This window comes from Labrus mixtus, chromosome 14 (genome assembly GCF_963584025.1).
Source record: "Labrus mixtus chromosome 14, fLabMix1.1, whole genome shotgun sequence".
In the NCBI taxonomy this organism is placed as follows: Eukaryota; Metazoa; Chordata; class Actinopteri; order Labriformes; family Labridae; genus Labrus; species Labrus mixtus.
In genome coordinates, this window is record NC_083625.1 from 16,206,719 (window position 1) to 16,231,049 (window position 24,331).

Genomic DNA, 24,331 nt, shown 5'->3' on the forward strand with positions numbered 1-24,331 from the left:
CCGTAACTATTTCTCTTAATTATTTCTCTTTGTAATATATGTTTTTGATATAGAACTGAGTGTTCTATATCAGTCTGGGGTGGGGGTGGGTAAACAGAGAGTGCATTGGGAGGTGGCAGACAGTGAGGGAGACGCCTGCCAAAACCAACAGGCCTTTAGAGAAACTTGCTCCTCCTGCTGGATTCAAGGCCGTTCCTCATTCCATTCAACAACTTTCTGGTGGTCGATGCACTTTTTTTGTTTTCGCAGGAGCCTCAGTGAGGCCAGTTTAGGGTCACAACCACCAGGTCTGAGAGCAGATTCAGCCAAAATAAAACAGAGTCAGCTTCACAAAATACAAACATTTTTAGCTCTTTGTGACCTTCCTGCTCTATCAAAAGATCCTACATTTTACAAAGAATATTTTAAAGGTTGGACAATTGTGGAAAACACAATTTTAATAAAAAATCTAGATGAAAAACACTGATGTGTGTGTCTTAATGTGAAGCTACAGTTATAGAAATCCTCAGAGGGAAACACATCAGTTCCTATAAATATTATAAATATGTTAAATATGTACTATATAAGTCACTGCTTTTAGCTTCTGTTAGCAAAGAAAAACAAGTGTTACACAATACACACCATCAGGAACCCTTAAATCAAAAGTCTTTGTTTTGGCATTTTAAAGCAGTTTTCCTGAGTGACATGCTGCTTGTAGCAGAGCGATGAGTCTGGTTACTGTTGACACACTCTGATGATGTCATTTCTCATCTTTACTGACACATACTTCAGCTGAGGTAATAGAGCTTTTTTAAATAGCCAAACTGTAGCCACACAACTGTTTTTGTGATACCTCTTCTATCCACAAAAGGTTGTTAAGTTTGTTGTTAAGCTTCCAGTTTCTATAGTGACAACTGAAGTTTCCTCAGAGGGAAAGCTCATCTCTCACATTTAACTACCTAACCTTGGAAGTCTCACCAGAAACAAGAGGTTCGCCGTAAGACTAAACCGACTCCTCTTTTGCTAGTTTGGGTAATGAAATGTTTCTTTCACAAGAACTGTGATGTGATTTTTTTGTTTATACTTTGGATTGAAAGCGTTAGTATTAAAAGTTTATGCTTCAATGCCAAGATCAGAGCTGTAAAAGTTCTCCTCACAATTTTTATTCAGAGAAGAGACATGAAGAGCTCATCATCTCCACAACATGTCTGCAGGTTAGTTCCACTTCCTTAAGTGTGTATTCAAGCCCGGTCCCGTCTTTATCATGTTTTGATCTGCTGAACATCATTGTGTGTTTATCTATCTGTCAAAACAAAATGCACTTTTACCTCTCCCACTGCCTCTGCCTCGTCCCCGGCCTCGTCCTCTTCCACGTCCACGACCTCTGAAACCCCCACGGAAAGGCGCTCCCTCGCTCTTAACGCTGGACACCTCGTCGTGGTCGTCACGCCACTCCCTCTCGTATTTCTGACTGTGCCAGTCTGCAAGAAAACACAAAATCCCATCAGCACAAACACATCAGCAAACTGGACAAGCAGGTCAGAATCAACTGGATGCAAACAACAAAGATTGTTATTTATTTAATCAGAGGGTTACCCCAACTTGTAATCTGCTGCACAAAAGACAAAATTCCCTCTAAGCCACTGACACATTCTATTTCTTGTGAGTTTAAGTTGTTTATACTGAGCACTATAAAAAAAGCAGAGTTATCAAAGCAGAAGTAGCTGATTACTAAGAGCACATATCTGTCCACATCCTGCTGCTGAGTCATGCTGTTGTCTGGGCACTGGCAGATCAACAGCTACAGATGCACTTTAATACAAACACATTCAGCAACAACTGACTGAAATGTGCTGTCACATGCTCTCACAAGTCAAACACCAGCAGCAGCTAATAACTGCTGGCATTTAAAGCTCCACGTGAAACCAGCCCGGTGGGATTTCAGACTCCTTTACTCAAACTTAGTTTCACACACTTGTAACTCTTTGTTGGCCAAATGTCTCTACTTCTGCTGAGAATGAATGTTTACATGCCAATTAGTATTATGTGATGTGTATGTGATCACTACAATGATGCTGAAGCACTTCCACTCCTTTGTCTTCACATCAATGTTTAGGTCTATTTTTTTGTTGTTGTAAAAATAAGTTACATGTATAAGAAAGGCTGAGAATGATTTGTTTTCAATTGAAATGACTAAAAACAGGTGTTAAAGTTGTCTTCATTAATGATTATGTTAGTATACTCAGTGATGCCAGTACTAGGTGTACTGTACTACGTGTACACGTGTAACCGGTTAGTAAATCATAACCGTTCAGGTTTGACAACGTTACTGCGCTCACAAATGCACGTGATAAATGTTGGATAACTGACCACCGGGCATTACGTCACGTAATGAGTAAGTTTCACTTTTGACTTGCGATGGCAGCCAAGACTACTCAGCGAAGTGCGGCGTGGAGGTTTTTTGAAAAAAATGAGAAAGGAGACCAAGTCAAACGTACACTGTGTGGTGTACATTTGGCTTAGTGATCGGGGGCCTGAGTCCTTCTGATCGAGGCTCAGCCCGTGGACGGTGTGAGGCCGGTAACGGCCCCCGTCGCACCGGGGTCGGGTCTTCTCGGAGTCGGTTTGTTTGGGAATGCAGCCCGAAGCGGGTGGTAAACTCCATCTAAGGCTAAATACTGGCACGAGACCGATAGTCTACAAGTACCTTAAGGGAAAGTTGAAAAAAAACTTTGAAGAGAGAGTTCAAGAGGGCGTGAAACCGTTGAGAGGTAAACGGGTGAGGTCCGCGCAGTCTGCCCGGGGGATTCAACTCGGTGGGTAAGGGACATTTGGCTTTCATACTCATCATGGTAGTTGTTTTATCATTGCCTTGTTATAGGCCTATATAGGCCTAAAATAAATACATACAGGTGTTTTTACAAACTCTATAGGGTTAGTTTAAGTTTAAGTATAAGTTTTCTGTGTTACTTATATAGCCTACTTTATAAAGCACAATTCTATGTGTCTGACAACTTTGAGTGGTGGCAGTGATGCGGCCGCACCCTCCATTGGTTGTATAGCGCGACTGCGGTCCACTTTTCTTTCTTTTTTTTATTAATAATAAAAATTAAAAAAAAGGTTAACCATGTACACGAAAAAAATGACGTCATGTAACCGTTCACAGCCCTAGCCAGTACGCTCCAGTGTCATCACAGACTTACCTCTGAGGTCGTTCCTGGCGTTGGGGGGCAGGCGGGGGTTCTCGTTTTGTCTACTGTTGTTCCTGGAGGCAGAGCGCTCCCTGGGACCCTCAGACTTCACCTCGATCATCAGAGGAACCCACTTGTGCTTGTTTCCTGTTTGTGACGACACAGTGGCACAACAGTTAGAAAAGAAAAACATGTCAGCAGTTTAGTCCCTTATTCTCATTAACAAAGTTTGTAAAGGGTATATAACAGCAGGGCGTGGTGAGCCTCGGGCTAAAAAATTTCATTAACCTCTACTGAACATTGTGTGAGGATTTGTCTAGCAAACGATCTTATATTTCATAAAATCCCCCAAATTCTTTGCAGTTGAAAGTTTGGGACCCGTTTTCAGACAGCAGATAATACTGGATGAAGGATAAAAAGTGCTGAAAGGATGACATTTCTATTTCTGAGAAAAGGAAATCAACTCTTTTCTCATTTAGAAAAATAAATATATTTCTCCTTCTGCAGATTAACTTTGATTCATTCCCACCAAATGTGGTAAGGGACAAACTCTAATTGATGTCACAGTTTATAAGATATGGCAAAGATTAAATGTTCATGCATATCTGGAATCAATTGTCTAACCTGTAATTTAGTCACATGGGTCACTATATATGCTAAACTATTCTCATTTATGAAAAATGATACCAAGGCAGTTGACTTTCAGGATACAAGCAGTGTAAGATTGAAAATTCTCAGTAATTTCTTTGATGATGACATTTAATGTCAGGTTTCCTTCCTGCTGACTCTAATTGACGTGGCAGCACTAAGTCTTCTGCAGTTCCTCTGCTGGCCAGCAGAGGGCATCAGACATTGGCTGTTTAAAGCAACATCTGCTTGTAGGTGTGTTGTGTGGATGTGTGGGTGACAGTGCAACAGATACAACATGCAGTGGGAAAGAGGAAATTACAGCCGGTTTAAAGCAACGTGTCCCTCTACCTATCTGCTGACTGAGTTCTGATGTAAGGACAGGAGACGCAGAAAAAAGCAGAATGTAGACCAAAGACGCCAAAGAGGCTTCTGATCGACACTATAGTAACAAATCAAGTATTAACAAGCATACAATAGTTCAAACGGTAACCGTTCTGGTGACAGGTGTTAACAGTTTGTGGATATGCACAAACAGCAAGATGACAAACAACTTTTTTTTCTGAAATCAGTCTAACATCTGGCACATTATTGATCTTTAATAGCATATACTGGGCCCCTCTTCACTTTGAAAAACAGCCTTAAATCCTAATTCTACTATTAGCCCCAAGTGACCAATTTAGAGTGTAAATCTGACTCACTGTAATCTAATCAGCTCAGCGTGATTGCTCGAGTGATTTGTTTGATTTTTAATCTGTTTCAATGCTGCGATCAGAGTTATAAAAGTTCTCTTCATTGATTTGTTTAGTCAGAGAAGAGACATGAAGAGCTCATCATCTCTACAGCACATCTGCAGGTTAAGACTGATTTATCTCTAGTACACCAATTTTTAACAAAACGACTTAAATGTATTAAGATTGAATTATATACGTCAACCACTTACAGTGTTTTCAAAAGTTGCTTCTAACAATAAGGGAAATATTTGTTAACTGTCTTTAATAAAAACACCTTAAATTGGCTGCTTTGTTATAGCATTGTTGTCACATCTGGATTTACTATATTTTGTTTATACTTTTTTTTTTTTTTTACATTTTTCGGCCTCAGCCTTTACTGATAGGAAAGCTGAAGAGAGAAAGGAACTGCGGAGAAAAGGGTGCGGTTGAGATGCACCAAATGGTCACAGATCAGGAATCGAACCATGCCTCTCTTAACGGGACGCCTGCTTTAGTGTGAGAACAAAACCAGCACCATATTAACATAACTGTTTTTTTAGGGAAATAGACGTGGAATTCCAAACTCCCTGTAGTTGTTGTGAAAGGCAGCTCAGTTGAGTTTAGGGACATCAGAAATGAAACAGGAAACTTTGGGGTTTGAGAAAAATAATCATCAAGATGTAGAATCATAAATGTATCGATGTTTAATCAGAGCATACACGTAGCCTTTGTGTCCATGCAAAAGTCACTGTCTGTACCTCCCCTCACATCTTCATAGTGGTTTTCATCATTTTTTCCGGGCTTAGTTAAACCGAGATAATAATGAGTGGTCATGAAATTATAATATGGAATTTTTGTGACAAATAAATACCAGGGGGAATTCTGAGAAATCTCTGTTAAGACATTTTTCTTGACATAAAAACAGTTTGAGATGAAATCAAGTGCTACAAAATGTTTAAAGTATCATAACTAAAAGTGACTTTTTTATTACTCATTATTTAGACTGACACACGTCAGGAGAAATGACGCCATGTTTATAAACTTAAACAGAAATCCTTTCATTTACTCAACATGGAAACTTCATATAGATGTCAAAACAGGAGGAATAAGTATAAAACAATGGACCCTGTATGAGTGCTGATATGAGCAAATGCTGTTTGTGTGCCATTGATCAACGTTCTAAAACATGGCAAGCGTAGGATCCATATTCACCTTTTTTCTTGGGCCCGTTTTTCTGGGAGTCGTCGTCTCCGTTCTTCTCCTCTCCAGAGTCATCTGACTTGGCCTTCAGGTTCTCCTTGCTCTCTTCGATGCTCTCTCTCTTTTCCTTTGACTCCTTCTTGGCTGTCGTCACCTTCTTTGGGCCCTGCAGGGGAAACAGGTTGAGACAGATAGACATTTAGAGTGGTGCTATGTAAATAGTATATATAATAGATCAATTAAAGAAGACTTAAAACAGATTCAAAGAAGAGAGGGATTAAAGGAAACGATGCACAAAGCTATTAGTGGTAACACTTTTTAAAAAGGACATGAAATCTGCAGAAACTGGGGATACTGAAATGCTATTACACAAAATGCCATTTGGCCAACTAGAATGTTAGCTTAAAACTAAAACACTTTTTTTATTCTTTGAACAGACATAGATTACAGTCATAGACCGTTGTAAACCCCTCCCCCTAACATGTAATTTCTTATTCTAGTTTAGCAATGTTAGCAGAGGACAACCTAGAGGTAAGCTAGTTCTTTCAAGCTCCTGAGCTAGTGTCTAGTGTCAGATATAGAGAGAAGTGAAAATAAATACTTCACTTAGCTAGAGATAATAGAGTCCAAAGGTTTTAAAGGCTGCTATCTGTACTTTTGTCACAAACTGACTTTTTCTCTTACAAATCTGGATGTTAGCCCAACTTTTTAAGAGTATCCTGTTTACTTCATTAGTAGGTAAATCATAATAAATTAAGCATTAGCTACATTTGCTAACTCCCCAAGTTATTAAAGCAAACATCAAAAAATTGTAATTTCAACCAGCGTGAAATAAAAAGCTGATCATGTCTGCCTCTGTGAAATCAAGAACTAGGAATTTCTGTTTCTTTATTCTGCATAGCAACAGTAACTCTGGGAGGGGAGGGGCTTCGCAAGAGTGGCTTTTAATACTTCCTGGATGTTTCTATGCCATGCACTTTATATCAGTGAAAAATATCAATGTTCTGTTAGTACATTTACACTCCAAACAGAAAAACATACATCCATTATCTGTATGAAATGAGTGAATCAGATTTTTTTTAAACAAAGTTTGTACCAGGAGGAAAAGGCTGAGTGTATACAGTGTGTACTAATACATCCTGTATGAGACTGTAGTTCAGGGAAAGCATTTTATCAACTCAAGTTGAAATTGCAAATTCTACCTCCTGAGGGCCACAATAAAGAAGTCCAGAACAAAGCAGAGTTTGCATGTGGTTTCCACTTTTCATTATCTCCTCTTTAGTTCTCATTAGAAGGTTCATCTGCAGCAGAGCAACACGAGTGCTACCACTGTCGCCCAGCACAGCCTGAGCTAACAAACAGTAACAGAAAGAGAATATCCTTCGCTGGTTATCTCTGCTCACAGAGCTGATATCCCGCTTTAATTCAAATCAAACAGTGTTCGGCAGTTCATCTGCACTACGACAGCTCGGCTATCAGTCACACACGTCTGTGAGTTTTGACACCCCTGAGTGGTTTGCATAAAAGTCATGCAAAGCATTCGACTCAAGTGGAGTAAGAGATAGCACACATTTCAAGCCCCAAACCTTTATGTCCACATACTCAAACATCCTGACATGCTCAGCCTTTATGGTGTCATTCACAAACTAATGTAATCACACTAAACTCAAAGGCACCACTTCAAAACGTGCACTGTCCTTATTTGTTTACAGAGTTAGTCTCACAAAATCAATCAAACAGCAAAGGAGGCACAAGCAGTTCTGTTCAAGGTTCTGAGTTATAACCGCTATATAACAAACCAGCTTCAGAATGATTGTGACTGGACTGATGGAGAGTTGATTTTACAAATTGGAGAGACAAACTTCAAATATTATTGAAGTAAGATGCTGTATTAATCCCAGGCTGCCATGTTTCTTATCATCGCACTTATTCATTTTGGTGACTTTCAGGGTTTACACTGATGGATGTGTGTATTGACATGATTAAGGACTTTTGATTCAATGCTTTTCAATCATTTCTTCCAAAGACTGGAAGGAGAGTCGATCACGCCAATAAAGAAAACTCCCTATGAAAATAAAATCTGATTTCAATTGTTTTTTGCAAAGATTGAGTTTTGAATCTAGCTTCTTTGGTCACCCTTCATGATTCTGCAGAACTAGATTACATCATTTCTTTTATGTCAAAATGGTCAGATCTTAAGAAGCAAACCCACACAACCTTTAAATCACTGAACTGTATGTTTAGGTATGTTCTGCACAGAAGTATTTTTATCATTTATAAAAGTAGTTTGTATCTTGTTGCAAACTATTTTATCTGATTTCCCTTTTTTCATGTTTTCATATCCATAAACCTTCGTTAGTTGATCTGCAACCAATATTGTTTTGCAGTCAAGAGTTTGACAGCAGGCTTCAGGGTTTTGTTACCTTAGCTCTACTCTTTAAGTTACGCACCTTGTACATTACTTTGTGTCATGACTCAACTCCCTGTATGTCATAGCGACTGCTGAGGTTACATAACAAGCAGCTGCTCTGATTTTGACAGTTTGTACAGTTGCTGTAACTTAATCTAGACCCATGAGAAAGAGCTAGCTAATGCTACTGAGGCAGCAATTGCTAGCTAGAGCTGCTAACACTGACATTTCATTTCAGCAAACATTCAAATAAGATGATTTATTTTTATTCTGTGTGTTTTTATTTGGAGTCGGGTTTCTTTTAAATGGTGATGCAACATACGGTTCTTATTATATGGATATGACGGTATGAAGTTTGATATTCACAGGGACTTGTGCATCAGTGCTGTCTGGAATTTGATGTTACCCTTTTATATTTTATAGATTTGTCTGATGTTGTTTTCCCGCTCTCACAGTTCTAAATAAACTACACTTGTATGAATGTGAAGGAGATGACTAAGCAGTTTGAAAGTTAGCATGCTAGCCTAACTGCAGTCACATTTCTGGGAGGAAAATAAAATGATCAGCGCCTCCTCAATGTTCAATGTTCACTGGGCCCGGCTTTACTGTGTTTTCTGTCACACAGAGACATGAACTGACTTAAAGATATGGCTAGATGCTGCTTTCATTATGTGGTGTTGAATTTGGAGGTAATTAATTTGTTACAGGTACGATTATTAGGCAGGCAGGCTGCAGGTTTCAGAGGCTGCAGGTTGGACTTACAGTGAATCTCCATGAGTCTCTGACCTGCCTGACAGTCGGCGGGCAGGACACGGTCCGTGTCAATGCCTCGATCTGAACAGAGGGAGGAGGGAACAGCAGTTTAGAGAGGACAATGAGGTGGACCATGATGTACACACACACACCAACACAAGCATTCATACAGTATGTAGAAAAAGCACACACAGGGGTACAAATACGAAGCTAGTTTCTAATCTTAATACCCCAGTGTTTGGGGACTTTTCAGGCCCTGAGGTGAATGTTCAAAGTCCCGGCACCTTACCAAGTCATCAATGAGTCTTTCCACACCCCTGCAGTTCTAATATGTCTGTTTTGTGCGAGGGGAGTGTGTAACTATTTTATTATTGCCTCTTTAGAAGCTCTTCTGTGGGTTGCTTCTCTGCTTTACATTATGAGGGCATTATGTTTCTTTCTTTGCCATCCAACACACTAAAAAGCTCCCTGTGGGTTTTAAAAACTACATCCCATTTCAACTCAGTGCCTAACGGGCTAATGATGTGTCATTACATCCAGAATGAAATACATTTTTCCGCTTCATTGCTTTGCTTTCTGGACAGATGGGAATATGAGTCGACTATTTCTAGCGGGGACAGAGATGTGTGAAATTAACCATTAAGGTAGACGACTGTTTAAAGCTCAGGTGTGAGTGGTGAATCTTCCCCCCTGAATCATTAAACGTGTGGGCTAACGGCTGAGAAAATGTCGACAGTGATGCTGCTGAGATCTGAGGGATGCTGATTCATTCCTGTTCACCACAGGGAGGAACCCTGGAAGCTCCGGTTACAGTTGCTTTCACAACCAAAAATAAGAATGCTAAACATGACAGCAGCTACTCACAAACACAATGACAATCTTTCCTATCCGGATACAAGTGAGTCAAGAAAATGGGATGATAAATGATCACACAAACAAATAGTAAGAGAAATGAGGGCTTTGTTCCGTGTTGCTGAACACAGCTATGTGATGTTTTTTGGCAGGAAGCCTGTGTTCAATAGGTGAACATGTGTTACTTTTACAAACTTAAACCATGCTGCCACTTTACAAACTTTACTGTTTGATAAAACACTTTGCATGTGTGTGGAGAGGACTGAGACAGAAGAGGTGACAAAGTACAAATCTTCATTTCATCAAAGAAAGAGAATGACAGCTCAGAGTGAGCTCTTCTATTTTTATAGAATATGTCTAAACAAAAATTGTGCCTTTAATTTGTGTAAGACTTTTAATCCTCATATACATGAGGTAGAACCAGAACGTGTTTTTTTTTTTTAAATAAAAGTAATAAATGAAAAAGTATTTATTTAAAAGGGTTAGTTCACTGACATCAACAATAGAAATGAGGCTGTGATTTATGTTTTTTTATAGTAACACTGATATGAACCTTGTGATTATTTTCTTTGCTGGCTGTTATTTAAACTATCTTTAATAAATGATTTATTTTGTGTATGAAATGTCAAGTGTGGTTATTTTTAGTGCCCTTTGCCTCTCTTGATTTGTACTTTCAAAAGTGAATCTAAAAACAGATTTAAACCTCCAACATATACATTTTCCTCCACACTGAAAATGATTCAATTTTGACATTTTAAACCTTAAAATCTTAAGACGTTGCTACGATATAATAAAATTATAAAGACTATAATGTCATTATTGTTCCGGTTCAGACTTTTTCTAAAAATTTATAAATAAAAATATGTGACTTATTGATGCAGCTCTAACTTTCCTACTTCCCTACAGTACATATATTGTTTTGTTCAACCTTACAGTACATAATGTAACAAAGACAACATCCTCAATTCCTCACATTGAACATGTTGAGCATAAAAGTGAATGATAATCATCCAGTTGATAAACCTTCTGCTTACTCACTTTCAGGACAAACAAATGTTGTCTTTTCATGCCATTTCATTTGTATGCTTTCGGGTTATCTGTCACTCTGGTGTCACTGAAGAAATAGTTATGAAATGAGGCTACTAAAATTCTTTATCAATCACCCATAGGAGAAAAGCCACAAGCGCACATTTATAACATAACCCTCACATCAGATACAAACTGTACTAGAATGTAATTCTACTAACTGAGGGTGAGTGTGTTTTTTTCATCTACTGTTGGAATTTTAAAACTGTAAAACATAGACTACAGGACAGTTCACTGCATGAAACTTCTGGTTAAAGTTAAACCCCTGGATTTTAAAAAACCCTCCTTTATCAGATCTCAGAGTCTGTTTCCCAGCTTATATAACTTGTAGGTACTGAGTGGCTGATTTACAGCTGTAAATGTTATGTGATGTATGGTGAACTCAAGCCCCCTAAGAATAGCAGCAGCACAGATCCGGGGGGGGGGGGGGGGGGGTCATTGAAGGGGATCCCTAAAAGGACATCCCATCCCAGGCCTTGGCAAGCATCTCTAAACTCCACCCGCTCCTACCTATGAATTCTGCCAGTTATTCCTGGCCCTGACGAGGTGACCCACATTTCCCTCCACTCTGGGACACACTCTCTCCTGGTTGCTCAGACCTGGCTGCCTAAAATAGGAGGGGTCAGCAGGGTTTCTCTCCCGCCGACACACTATCAGCAAGAGATCAGTAATAGAAAACGTCTCTGAGGAGTGATTGACGACTGCTGCTACTATAAGACGACACAAATGAGACACATCCCCATGCAGAGCAACAGCTGTAGGAGGAGTAAATATGTAGGGGAGGGGGTCAGTATGTTGGGTGTTTCGACACCTGAGCAGCGGTTCTAGACCAGAGTAGAGCTAGAGCACCCTATATACAGGTCAGCAAAACCTCAAACTACTGAGACTGGAGGTAGCACATAATTGGCATTGTTGCATGACTCATGCTAATGAGAATCCTCAGTCAATTCATTAATTGACCAACAATTTTAGCCAAAGTTCAAAGGAGATTATACAAAATTAAGTTTCTTAAATGTCAAAAATAATTAACAAAAAACTGTCTGCAGCAGTGAAGCACATAGGACTTTGTTTCATGTCTACATAATTCTTCTCTCAAATTACATTCTTTTACACATTTCCATAAAAAGTTAGCATTGATTTAAAGACATGCTGTTATTGTTGTCTCTGCATACTGTCCTAGAAGTCCTGCCACCATCGTAAATCAGAACTAAAACTCCATGTAGTCCTGCCGATACAAAGAGCAGCCAGCAGGAGCAGACTGCTCTGTGTGGATGATATGCTTCTGTGTAATAATTACAACCACTATATATATATATATATATATATATATATATGTAACTATTATTAGAAAATGACACACATCCACTACAGCACAATGAAACAGGACATACTGAACTGATCCTTTAATTGGTAGGTGATTATGATCATTAGTCACTTGACAGTTCAGTGATTCTGTTTTATAAACAACAACCTATTCCACACCCTCAATTAGCATTTCAATTATTCTGACTGTTACACACAGGCCACTGGAAACAATCACATTTACATACCAAAAAAACAGAGTTTAAGGCTAACCAACTAACCGTCTACCACGGTGAGATCGCACTTGTCTACACACATCACTGAATGTGTGCCTTTCAAGTTAATTTGTCAAACACATTGTACATTTCCATCCATTATATTCAATTCTCCCATAACTGCTGCCTCCTGATCTAACAACACATGTGAGAGAGGTGTGAATGCAAACTAAAACTCATCAACAGCTCAGTATTTTGGGAGTTATGCACTAATGATCAGAGTCAGAACACAGACCTTGTTTTCTTGCATGAGAAGAACAATCTGTAACTGCTCGAGAAAAAGAACACAATCATTCCAGCCAATTCCAGAGGGGGAAACAATTCTTCCCTCTACATCAATATTGTATTGCTTTTAGGTGCTTCCTTGTCCCATCTGTCTGCTAGCAATCAACTAAATAATGCCCACAAGCTGCAGTGTGCCTTGCCACACTAAAGACAGGGTGAGAAACCCCAGAACTAACGTTTCTATGAGCTGATGATCCTTAAAATTGAGCCTTTAAGAAGACAAAAGTGGATACAGGCATCGAGACGCAAAGATAATCCTGCGGTCAAAGTCCCCAACGAAAGTTTTGGCAAACAGACACCATCCTCGTCACATCTGTGTCCTCTGCACATTGAGCAACCTGTGACTTCTCAGACTTACGTTTACACCAACCTGCATGTCCTTAGTCGCAATTTCCCCCGGAGTCGGCCAGCTGTTGGTGTCACCGAAATCCCCAACCTGAGGAAGAAATGAAAAGACACAAAGCTGGGTAAGCAGGAGTATCAAAGTTATGTGAAACCTGAGATGTTAGAGAGGGTGTTTATAATCAAATTAAACTTTAATGAGAATTTCAAAAGGAGTGGTTAGTGTATTAAACTCCTTGTTTTCTGCTCAAAGTTTGTTGTGTTAATGTGTGGGGGAGGAAAAAACTACAACTCATCTTCTTCCCTAATGTAAACAAACACTGAGCACGTTTGCACAGCTAGCGTCGCTCTCATGAGGACTTTGGTCTCTACAAATGTGAAGTTCTGTGACTCTACTTGCGGGTCCATCGGCTCACCAGGAATTCATGTTTACATTGCCGGAACTTATGAAGGGAGGTTTCTACAGCTCCTGAGGCCTCACAGATAAATACAAACACTGACTGAATATCCCTCCACTGAGTGCTGAAGAAGCTCTGACCTAATGAAAACACACTGTTTGAATTGGCTCTGAGCTTACGGTCAATAATGACATACAGGAAAAGTGTTTTCTGAATTCATGACTTGCGTTAATAGGAATTGAGCAGCTCTTGAATAACCCACTGTATCTTTAACTGTTCAAATAGCCGAGATGGTGAATTGTTAATATTATTTACTACATTTCCTAAACTTGTATTGATGTCTATATCTCTTCTTAAATCTGGTTAACTTATGACCTGCCTGTTCTTTTTTGATGCCTTTGTTAAAAATAAAGATATTTGTTGTTATGATTTAACTGTTAACTAAGCCCAGTAATCATTATATCATATTTGAAGAAAAAAAAATGTTTTCCTTTACAACATACAGAAAGAAATGAATGAGCATAGTGTATAATAAAGAGTGTTGTGCCTGAACGCGCTGATACTTTTGGTGAACAGGGAACTGAGCGGATCAATAAGTAGCTCATGAACGAGTACCGAGGTACTCAGAGTTGCCGAGCTCTGTGTGGCAAAGACTGATATGCGGCTCTTGGCATGCGTCTGACATGGCGTGCATCTGGTATGCATTATGAAGCACACATTGTTCTTTTCTCTGCCGAGACTATCCATGTTTTCACACAATGCTTTAATTCAGAATGTTTGTCCGGGACAGTTGATTAGTGAATGAAGTCACTTGTAAAAGGTATTTAACTTCCTGTGGGATTCCTGCTAAACTTTTGTAAAAAAAATGAAAATAAAAACGTTGTCATACATCTATAGGCTGGATGTACACGTTGTTTATCATTGAAAATATTCAAATAAAAGTGAAATATTTTAGGCTATATCATCTTACTACACAATACACACATTATTTTCTAATACAGGCGCACACACACACACAGTTACCTTTCCTCCGCGTCTGGCTTTGGGTGGGTTCCCTGCTCTGACTACTTTGGCAGGACCGGTCGACTCTGAGGAAAGAAAATGAGAAGGGCGACGTTACAATCAGCTCTGCATTAATGTAAGAATGATCCTTTAACAGCAATGACTTCAAGTGAACATTGGACATTTGCTGGACCTTTACTTTATAAAAAAAACAAAAAAAAAAGGTTGTTGGAAAAAAATAAAATAAATCATTATGTAAGATGGCAGGTGAGTATCTCAACCTTCAATATGCCATAAACCAGAAAAGAAAACAGCATTAAGAGGAAAACGGCCAGCAGGGTTCACAGAGACGCATAAAAGCAGCCACCCAGCAGATGATGACAGTCATGAGGAGAAAGTGAGTAAGAGTCAGCCTGATGGGATAAAATCATGAGAATGGAGTGATTTATTGAACAATATTCAATCTTATCAATGTTAGGTAGTAGTGTTAAAGCCAATCACAGAGCCCTAAACTCAGGAGGATATCTTGAAATCAGCTTTAGTCAGACAAATCATCCCAAACCTGAAGATATTATAATAAGTATGAAAACACAGCAAAGTGATGGAGAAGCCTTTTGTGTCGTGTTTAGCCACTGAATTCTCATTAATCTAGCATTTTATCTTTCAAGACCAAAAAAATTTAAAGTAAGAATACTATTAAATAAGAAAAACAAAGCCAACAACAACACACTTACTATGAAACCCATCACTCAACAACTCAATAGATCTAAACGCCATAAGAAATAATTAAATAAATGGTTCCTTTTCATTTAGGTCCATCACCATCCCTTTTAAAGCCAACTTCATTCGAACATGCATATTCACTCGTACAGATTCATTTGTTTTACATGATTCAGAGTTGTTGCTTCTCTTACAAGGTTTAAGTGTCTTATACAGCTGCAGAGAAATACCTCGCTGTGTATAACATTGTGTTTTAAAAGCTCAGTCTTGCCTCGAGGGAGAACTTAATAATCAACATGACCACTAGGATCAAACCAAGCTAATTCAGTTCTTAAAAATACATAATTTCCAGTGAAATACAAGAAATAATCCCTATTATTGAACAGATTAGGTTAATTGATCAGCCCTGGTCATACCTAGTCAAGAATCTTCCCAACAACAGAGCATCCAGGCTGATTTAATTGTGCTGATTTGTCTCGCGTCCTGAACTCACAGATGCGGCCTGTTTCCGTCTTTGGCTGCCGTCGCCACAATAGACTATGAGGGAGTGAAAGCAGCTCACATGGACTCAAGCGAGCCGTTTACACCAAAGAGAAAATCTCAGTAAGCTCCTTAAAGACGATCATGTCGAGGGACGAGGCCAGAAACAGGAAGAGAGAGGGGAATACAATCCGTTGGCCAACTATTTCACAGACAACATACCAAGAGCGGCAGCTCTGCACTTTAACACAGATGGGTTTATGTTTATTGTTAATGTTAAATATGAAAACAAACATTTTAAAGGTAAAATCTGGTTACAAATAGGATGTGAGCCTAACCCTAACCCCATTCTTTTAAAGGGCCAGCATAAAGAATTACTGCAACATTTATCCGAATGCTAATTATTCTCAATCAGCTAATCTTTAAAGTTGTGGACTGAGAAGTAATTCCACAATCATTTTATATTGGATGATTGTTCAAGTCACTAATGATGCAAAAGCTTGATGAAAAGCTGTGTGATTATAAAATGAATTTTAAGAGACATAGTGCTTAGAGCAAACAAAACGGGCAACTGTAAGACATTGCTTCGTCTCCATGAAACCGACTTTATTTATAGTTACAGAAAAACAGATTATTTTTGCGTCCTACAAACCTTCTGTCAAACACTCTAGCCCCAAACAAATCCATCTTAATCTGCATGTATGCTTCACTGCCATTCCTGTTAAACACAGTAGCCCTCTGAGAACCTTCTAATTTCAAAACCAGTTTTGATGTGTTTGTTGTTTCCACAACACACACACACAACTTCACTGTATATCCAGAGAGAACCTCAGCTGCAGTGTGTTAACATGTCACGGTTGTTCAGAAGCTTATGTGGAGGCACAACAAAACTTCACATCCCTGAGGCTAAACTCAGAGAGAATAAATCAGAAATATTAAAGGTTAGGAATGGACTAGGATCGTTAAACTGAGCTGAATGCAGAACCTACATTTCCTGACTGGATTTAACCAGCATAATATAAGCTGAAAATAGATTACAATACGGTAAATGATATGCAGCAGAAAAAGAGAGAAGTAAAGTGAAAATGTACTGACGTGTGGTTAAATAGTTCAGAATCAGATAGAAAATCAAAGCATATCAACGCACAATCAATCGGGTAATAATTGTGATCAGCTTAGCTCAAATGTGTGCAGAGACTTTTTCTGTACCAGCATTATGTGCAGGTTGGTAATTTAAAAAAAACAAGAAAGTTATTGAATCTGAGTATTTCTTCGGCTGGATTCATTGACAAACTGATTCAGAGATTTAGATCACGAGTGATGACATTCAAGAAGCAATGTCAAATTCTTGGCAGATACTTGGACTCTGAAACTATTGAAACTATTTCAGTGAAAAGATGGTATCTCTTTTGGTAAGTTTAACCACTGTGTTTAGCATTGGTCGCCATGATTTGAAAACATCTTATTCTTCCTTGTTCAAAACTAGGGACGTGCATGTTAAGTCAACTTCTTCATCACCCCCACTAGCTGGCACCGTAATTGGCAGTCTGTTAAACAAATTATTAATATTTTGACCAACAACACTGGTCCAATGTTATGCAAAAACTGCAACATAGCCACCCGCCACTTACTGTGACTGTAGCCATAGACTGGCTCCAGCATGGCTTGGCTGTACAGTATTTTGATCTAGTAAATGGAGACAGAAATTCAGGTAGGCTTTATGCGGAACAATACATAAATCACATTTAGCACCAGCATGTACATTTGACTTTGATTTTCAAGTTTAAATAAAGACATAAAGACTGTTTGCTGTAGGAAGGACCGAAGCTCGACAGTTTTAGCACCTCTAGCATTAGCCACACTCGGCAAAGCAAATTATATAGTTCACACACAAAACATTGTGCTCCATTTTGACTGGTTTCCAAGTGTCTACTTATCTGAAGACCAGTGACTTAAACCACATTTGTTTCTTTGTTTAATTAACTAGGAATTTGTCAGCTGGGATCATCCCTAGTTCAAATCACAACTGTACAAAAATATCCAACAGCACGCACATCTGAAAAGTTCAGTACTTGGTGCTGGACAAAAACATCCAAAGACAGAGAGAGACTAAGTCCACACATCAGAAGCTGCTCCAGTAATATTTTAATGGGAATTATCACCACATGTTTCGGGCTCTCGCCCTTCATCAGACATCATTTCTGATCAAGGGCGAGAGCCCAAATAAAAATTGTAGCCTTCAGGTATAAACTCGCTGACTCAAGTGACATCATTAGAGGTAATAGTACTGCAGCTCCCTCTGAAGCCATAAAAAAGGTTATGAAACCAGTGTTTCCCCTAGGTTTACAGCGTTGGGGGGGTGGGGACACACCGACACAAACACTTGAAGGAATCTTGGTGTTCATGGGTTACTTTTAATGACAGCTGTCCTTTTCTATCGGAAAGATATCCTTAAATAACTTCTTTCCCTGATTTCCGACTATATCCACTATCATATCTCTTCAATAAAAGGCACAAAAAGACCAAAAATAAATCTTAAAAAAAAAAAAAACACTTTTAACATTAGCAGAATTTGCCTTAAAATGATTGGAATTCCCATTTATATTTAATTTGAATGTATTATAATTTATTGACTAATTTGACATTGACAATATATTAAAAGGTTATTTTATGTATTCATTCATTTATAATGAAACAAACTTCACCTAGTTCCAATACAGTGGATGGGACTTGTGTTATAAGATGTGTTTGTAGCTCTTGTAGCACTAATTTTAAACTCTTGTTCCTACTGTTTTTAAATGCACGGTGTCAGGCCGCTTTCTTTAGTGTCCTTTTCGTAAGGACACGTAACTTATTGACATTCCCTTAAATTACTTCTAAACATATTCTCCAACTGTTGACTTATTTTTGGATCACAACGTGTAGAAATATGTTTAATAGAGACTCAACTAAAGCTTCCTGACACCACAAATTTGACCTTTGCTTTATCTCGTTTGCTAAACTGTGTCACAGTCATGTGTCCTCCAGGGATTTTCAACGGAAAAGGCATGATTTCTGGGAAGCTAGAAATTACAGTGATTCACAGTATGAAGCGCCAACAATCTGAAACCTGAGCCCATAGTACAATGAGGGTCTGTTGTCCCGTATTAAAATTGTGTTTGTTCAGCATGTATTAAGGTAATACAGCAGGGGGACAGCAACCCCTGGCTCTGGAGCGGCATTAGCCCCTTCTTCCCTTCTTCCCCTCTCCAGTGGCTTCTTGTGGCATTGTTAAAAAAGAAAAGTAAAGCTTTCTTTTTCTTTTTTTTTGTTATTGTTGTGTCAGAGTATTTTTACATGCGCAATAACCTGCTTCAGTGACACGGCGTGAAACTGCACCTTTCCATTGTGCTGCCTGGTTTGAAAAGGATTCCCCTATGGATGAGGAAAAGAGAGTGATTTCTTGCTGTTGCTGAAAGCAGAGCAGAGCAAATGTACCTTTAAGAAACTGATTAATTCTCCATTAAATACCACTTCTGCACAAGTTTTGTGGTAGCTCAGGAAATCGTAAGGCGTGGAAAGCCGTTTACAAACCTTAAATTCAGGAAAGAAACATGCATTACAATATCAGAGCACCAGATCTCAGACCTCAAAACCATAACGGACATCCAGCGCTGACTCAAGACAAAGATGATATAGGCAGTTTCTTCGGGCACACAGATCTGAAGGGTGCCACCTCAGACCCTGAATGCTTTGAAAATAGCCCACATATAATGCCAAGTCTAAACATAATGCAAGATTGTCAACATCTCTACTCTGCTTCCATTCACTCCCTCTGTCAGTCGCTCAACTACTCACTCACTACGCCCCGCCCGACCCCAACAACAGCAGGTGAAATGACAGAGCGCACAGGTATCTTACAGGAGGAACTCTAGCTATCAATAAAGGGTCTGAAGTTAGCCACTGTAGCGACTTTCCATTAAAAGTTGTTTTAATATGATGTACAACACTTCCCTTCATGGATATCGTTAGTGCTGCTGATTCATTAGCGGGCCAATACGCGTCTGTCCCTCCACATTCCTGTGTGTATGACAGACAGATAGACAGACCGCAGTGTGACGGAGGAAAATCACCCACTGGAGAGTTGTCACATTTTATGTGGTAAAAGATATTAACGTATGCTCATTTCAATTATTAATCATGTGAACAGGCTAAGATAAGCTGCATTAACTTCAGTGACATGTTTTTTGGGGGAGGTGCGGGCAAAAATGGCTCTCTTGATAGAAAATGTTGCCGACCCTCGGTTTAACAGAGCAACTTCTTCCCACAGCATGTTTTGGTATCAGCTGTTATAACTAGGTAAGTTGGTATACGTTTCAAGCAGTGATACCAATGATTCATTGCAGTTTGTCTTTTTGTTGTAGCAATTTTACCTTGACCTTTCCATTTTTAATCACTTCAGTTGAAGATTTCCAACATGACGCCATTATTAAGGACAAGATTTGGTGCCCTGGACCTTCAATCCAAGTACTTCCTAACTTCCATTCAAAGTTGTTCCAAAACATCAGCCTGTGATTTAGACTAAAAAGCATACGTATGCAAGTAAATCCATTACCTTAATTAAAAAGTGCCCTACTAAAGATTCAACTAGTTTGAGGTAAACTACCATGTGATAGTAACAATTATCAAAAGTATTGTGGTAGTTGAGAGAGTGAATTTAGTCAGAGTTAGCATTATGTTAATGTTCATCCTTTTCCATAAATGCATTGTTTCTTTGCACTGCTTGTGGAGATTCACGATCAGTATTAGAAAATTAAATTTAGACGTCTCCACTTTCAACCAGCCAATACGGAGGTGACCAGTGGTCACACCAAATAGTCAAGACTGCTAGAACAAGCCTACAACATTAATTTAAATAGTAAGAAAGGCCCTGGTTATATGAAGTACAAAGGGGACTTCAAATAGGAATTCCCACTTACAATCATTATATAGCCGACTGCTGACTGCTCTAAAAGCAACATAAACTGTCAGATGGGTCTTTTTCTTCAGAAGAAGTCTTCAGTTAACTATAAGCATTAATAAGGGTATTTTGATGTGAAGTCTAAAAAAAAGATCAAATTAGACTTCTTGGAAGAGGTAAATATCTGCTCATGTCAACTATATATCTACTTGGCAACAAGTATTAAAGACAGGTGGAGGATCAGGCTGTAGCAAGAATTCTGCCACATGTGGACCATGTGAACAGAAATCTCACAGAACAGAATGAAAGTCTCCTCTAAGCAGTCTGACGCAGAAACTTGTGCAACAACTTTGTGCTAATTTAAGAGAAGGAATAAGCAATAATTCCTTCAGCATTTATTCATTCTTATCTGCTTAGTTTGAACAGTAGTGTGCAAGTTACACAGTTAGCTTAGAGTGCATAACAGAGCATGTCAAATACACAAGCTGAAGGGAGCTAAATGTTGTGACCGTCACATATTTAGAGCAACGTGTTGAAATGCTTCAATAGTCTCCTTTATATCTCTGAATTCCTCTGATTCTTAGTGTAAAGGCCGTGTCAACTGATGAAACACTTACTGGGGAGTTATTCTGCCTCGTCATCGTGACGCCTGTAGCATAGTTTTCTCAACTCAGTCTTGTTTCTCTTATGAAGGGGTTGACATTAAGTTAAATTTGCCAATGGCCCTCCGGGGCACTAGTCTTCAGAGATCACTGGCCCGACCATTGTAGCCGCTGGCCCAAGAACATTACTTTTGATTCGAAAAATAACAGTCACCATTTTAATCTTGAACCATTCTGATGCAAGAGTAAATTACAACTTTTATTTAATTAACTGAGCTCCAATTATATCAAATATTTTGTATTTTTCTTATATTTATGTGCTCATGTTTATTCAACATGCTGGTCAACTTAATCTGACTGATATTAATATGAGGCTGTGATAGAGCTGGAATTGTTATGATCACCTTTCTCTCCTTCTTTCTTCTCTGTGAGAAACTCTTCATCCTTAGATCTTTACTTTAGGAGCTCTCTTAAGGGCTAAGATGCTTTGTGAATAACTTTTATATTTACCAGGATCTAGTCTTTAACTTTAAGGGGAAATTTAGCTGCAGCGTGTTCTAGCTCCTCCAGCTGTCTGTCACTGTGGCTGAAACTTTTCTCCGTTCTGTTTTCATCATGCCCTGCCGTCACTCTCAACTCTTCCGGTTATTTTTTGCCTTTGAATGCTGATTGAAGCTCGGCTTTTGACGGGATCTGCTGTTTTTTTTTAATTTTTATTAGAGAACACCTGCGCTAAGATCTGTGTGCGAGTGTACAATTCAAGAGTAGCGAGCGCACTCGCGGGAGGGACAGCAGTGAAGCCTCAGCTGTGCACCTTTCAACTGTGACACACAAGCGTGCGCACGAGCGATTGATACGTTGATGCTGTAGCAGTTATTAGCGCAACATTTTCAAAATAATTACTGACAAAACACCGGTATGACAGGATATCGCTGTGAAATTGAGAACGTGTTAAGAGTCTATTTTCTTTCAGGCAGTATTTTAACTGGCCCGAGCGGGCCAGCTGAACGTGCAATCAGCTGGCCCGGACTCTGTCAATCATTCATCCAGGCCAGCGGACCAGTTATAATGTCGAGCCCTGTCTTATGTCTCTCTCTTTTTCATCTGATAAAAAAGAAAATCAGACACAGTCAGACAAAAATGACTCGTATTTCATCCGTAAAACAAGAATAAGCATTAGATTTTTTGCGATGGGCTGGTACCAGGGTCCAAAATTAGCACCAGACACTCACATAATGAAGGTAGAAATCCAATTTTGTGAGTAAAATAATTGAGATCATGCAACATTGGTAGGTGGCCTGACCAGTACAAAACATACTGTAAGTTGATGACCACATTTTGCTTTGCAATGACTTCCCTTTGCCGGCATGTGACTATCAATAATAGTGATGCGCTTAGAGTTATCCTTGCTAATACCATCAGCTCAATAAGACCTCCGTTTGCTTAGCAAGTCCAGCTCATCAAACAACCAGTGTTGTGCTGTGTCCGACCTGAAGCAGATTACAAACAGAGTAACTGTTGAAAAAGTGAACATTAAGTTAGCAAACTGGCTGCTTCAGCTTAGTGCTTTGCTTAAGTCAGAACTGTCATCCAGCCAATATTTATATAATATTCCTCTAAATTAAACTGACACACTACTTTTAATTCAGTACTATTATACAATTCACTTAGCGTCCAAAGCGACGTAAATCAGAGACGTAAATCAGAGATGTACTAAAGCAAATGTTTATGGTCACTTCCTATAACTGAACGTTGGGTTTCTATTCAATTAGATATCTGTGAGTATTCTAACTAACTCAACTCGGATGTAAAAGTACAAAGTTCAACATTTTAACATAACTACATCAGCAAAATGAAAGCCGGTTAGCATGCCTATATTAGCTAAAATGATCACTTTGGCTAAGCAAAGCCTCGGTGAGCAGCTAGCTTGTAGGATCCAATAAACTCTGATGGTGAATTTCTAGTCTGGGGTCAGCCTCAAACATTTAACAAACCGCATTATAGTATTTTCAGTAAAATGGTTTAAATCTTTTGTGGGTTCACACAATCAGTTTGGCCGCAGATCACTTAAAAGCACTTCTGTTAATCTAAAGTATAACTTCAAAGACCATGAGCCATCATAACAGACTGTTTTCTGTTCACAAGACTATTGGACTCATAAATAATTGTTTGTAGTCAGTGAGCCACATGCATCCGTCTGACAAATAGTGGTTGTTAGAGGGGGGAATAAAGCAGTTTTGTAGGGCTTTTCTGTGTTCTACTGATCAGCTGAGCCATGTACCATAATGCCTCCACCCAGGGTACTAAGGTACCACTTACAGACGCTCAGCGGGCCGCTCAGTGTTGGGTGTGTATCAGATGATTTGAGATGATTGTGAAGGTCAGAGGAGAACCTCCCAGGGCCGGGACTCCTGCCAAACCATTAGCTGCTGCTCCTCTGGCGGTCACACAGTCATTGGTGCACTCAAACAAGTTCTTCTCTTATTAAAATATACTTCTGTAGGGCTTTTCATTTTCTGCAGCACTGATGGCAATGATTTTTTTCTATTTTGTACATTTTACTATTTTTACAGGAAATGTGAGTTCTCTGAATTGTTTTTACAAAATTCTCCTCTAGCTCTCTATCTCAACAGCTAATAAATACAACTCTATGCTTAAAAGGTCTTATGAATCATACAAGCATTTCAAGCAATGAAATACAGTTCAGATTTCTGTTCCTGGTAAAGAAAGTAGGGGCTGCTCCCCTTCTCCAGAATTCCGCTGTTATCTTGGTTCAACGTTGATCGAGTAAATAATGAAGTGGTTGTTTGTAAATTCAAACATCAGGATAGCTGCAAGCACAACCCAGCAACATAATTAAATAAATTCTCTTTTTGTTTTGAATAATCAACATCAACACTGGGAAAAGGAATTTACAACTAGTTATAATAAAACTTTAAGTTGCCACTGTTCTTCATCCCAAAATAACACAAGAATCCAAATGAGAATTTACTACAACAACTATGACAAATCCATTTCAAACATTTTAAATAATCACCACAGTAAATTATACCGCCAAGGATCACCTTTTAGTTATCTCTCTTATTTGTTTATTCTTGATTTAGTAACCATATCTGAGATTAGGTAAATATCACAGTAAATGCTCTTTACGTTTTAGTTTTAGCCTCATTACTCA

The 24,331-nt window shown here is 38.9% G+C and overlaps 1 protein-coding gene across 4 annotated transcripts in view; it reads right to left on the reverse strand.

The window, feature by feature from the left end:
• Positions 1–24,331, reverse strand: part of larp1 (La ribonucleoprotein 1, translational regulator) — a 50,872-nt gene that overhangs the window by 13,400 nt on the left and 13,141 nt on the right. Inside the window, exons 2-7 of one of the 4 annotated variants that reach the window (XM_061055435.1) lie at positions 14,437–14,501; positions 13,044–13,109; positions 8,883–8,954; positions 5,723–5,876; positions 3,183–3,317; positions 1,308–1,460 (exon numbers count right to left, since the gene is read on the reverse strand). In XM_061055435.1, coding sequence (XP_060911418.1) covers positions 1,308–1,460; positions 3,183–3,317; positions 5,723–5,876; positions 8,883–8,954; positions 13,044–13,109; positions 14,437–14,501 — 645 coding nt within the window. Of the gene's footprint in view, positions 1–1,307; positions 1,461–3,182; positions 3,318–5,722; positions 5,877–8,882; positions 8,955–13,031; positions 13,110–14,436; positions 14,502–24,331 lie in introns of all 4 variants that reach the window. The other 3 variants (XM_061055434.1, XM_061055438.1, XM_061055437.1) reach the window with 3 other exon arrangements.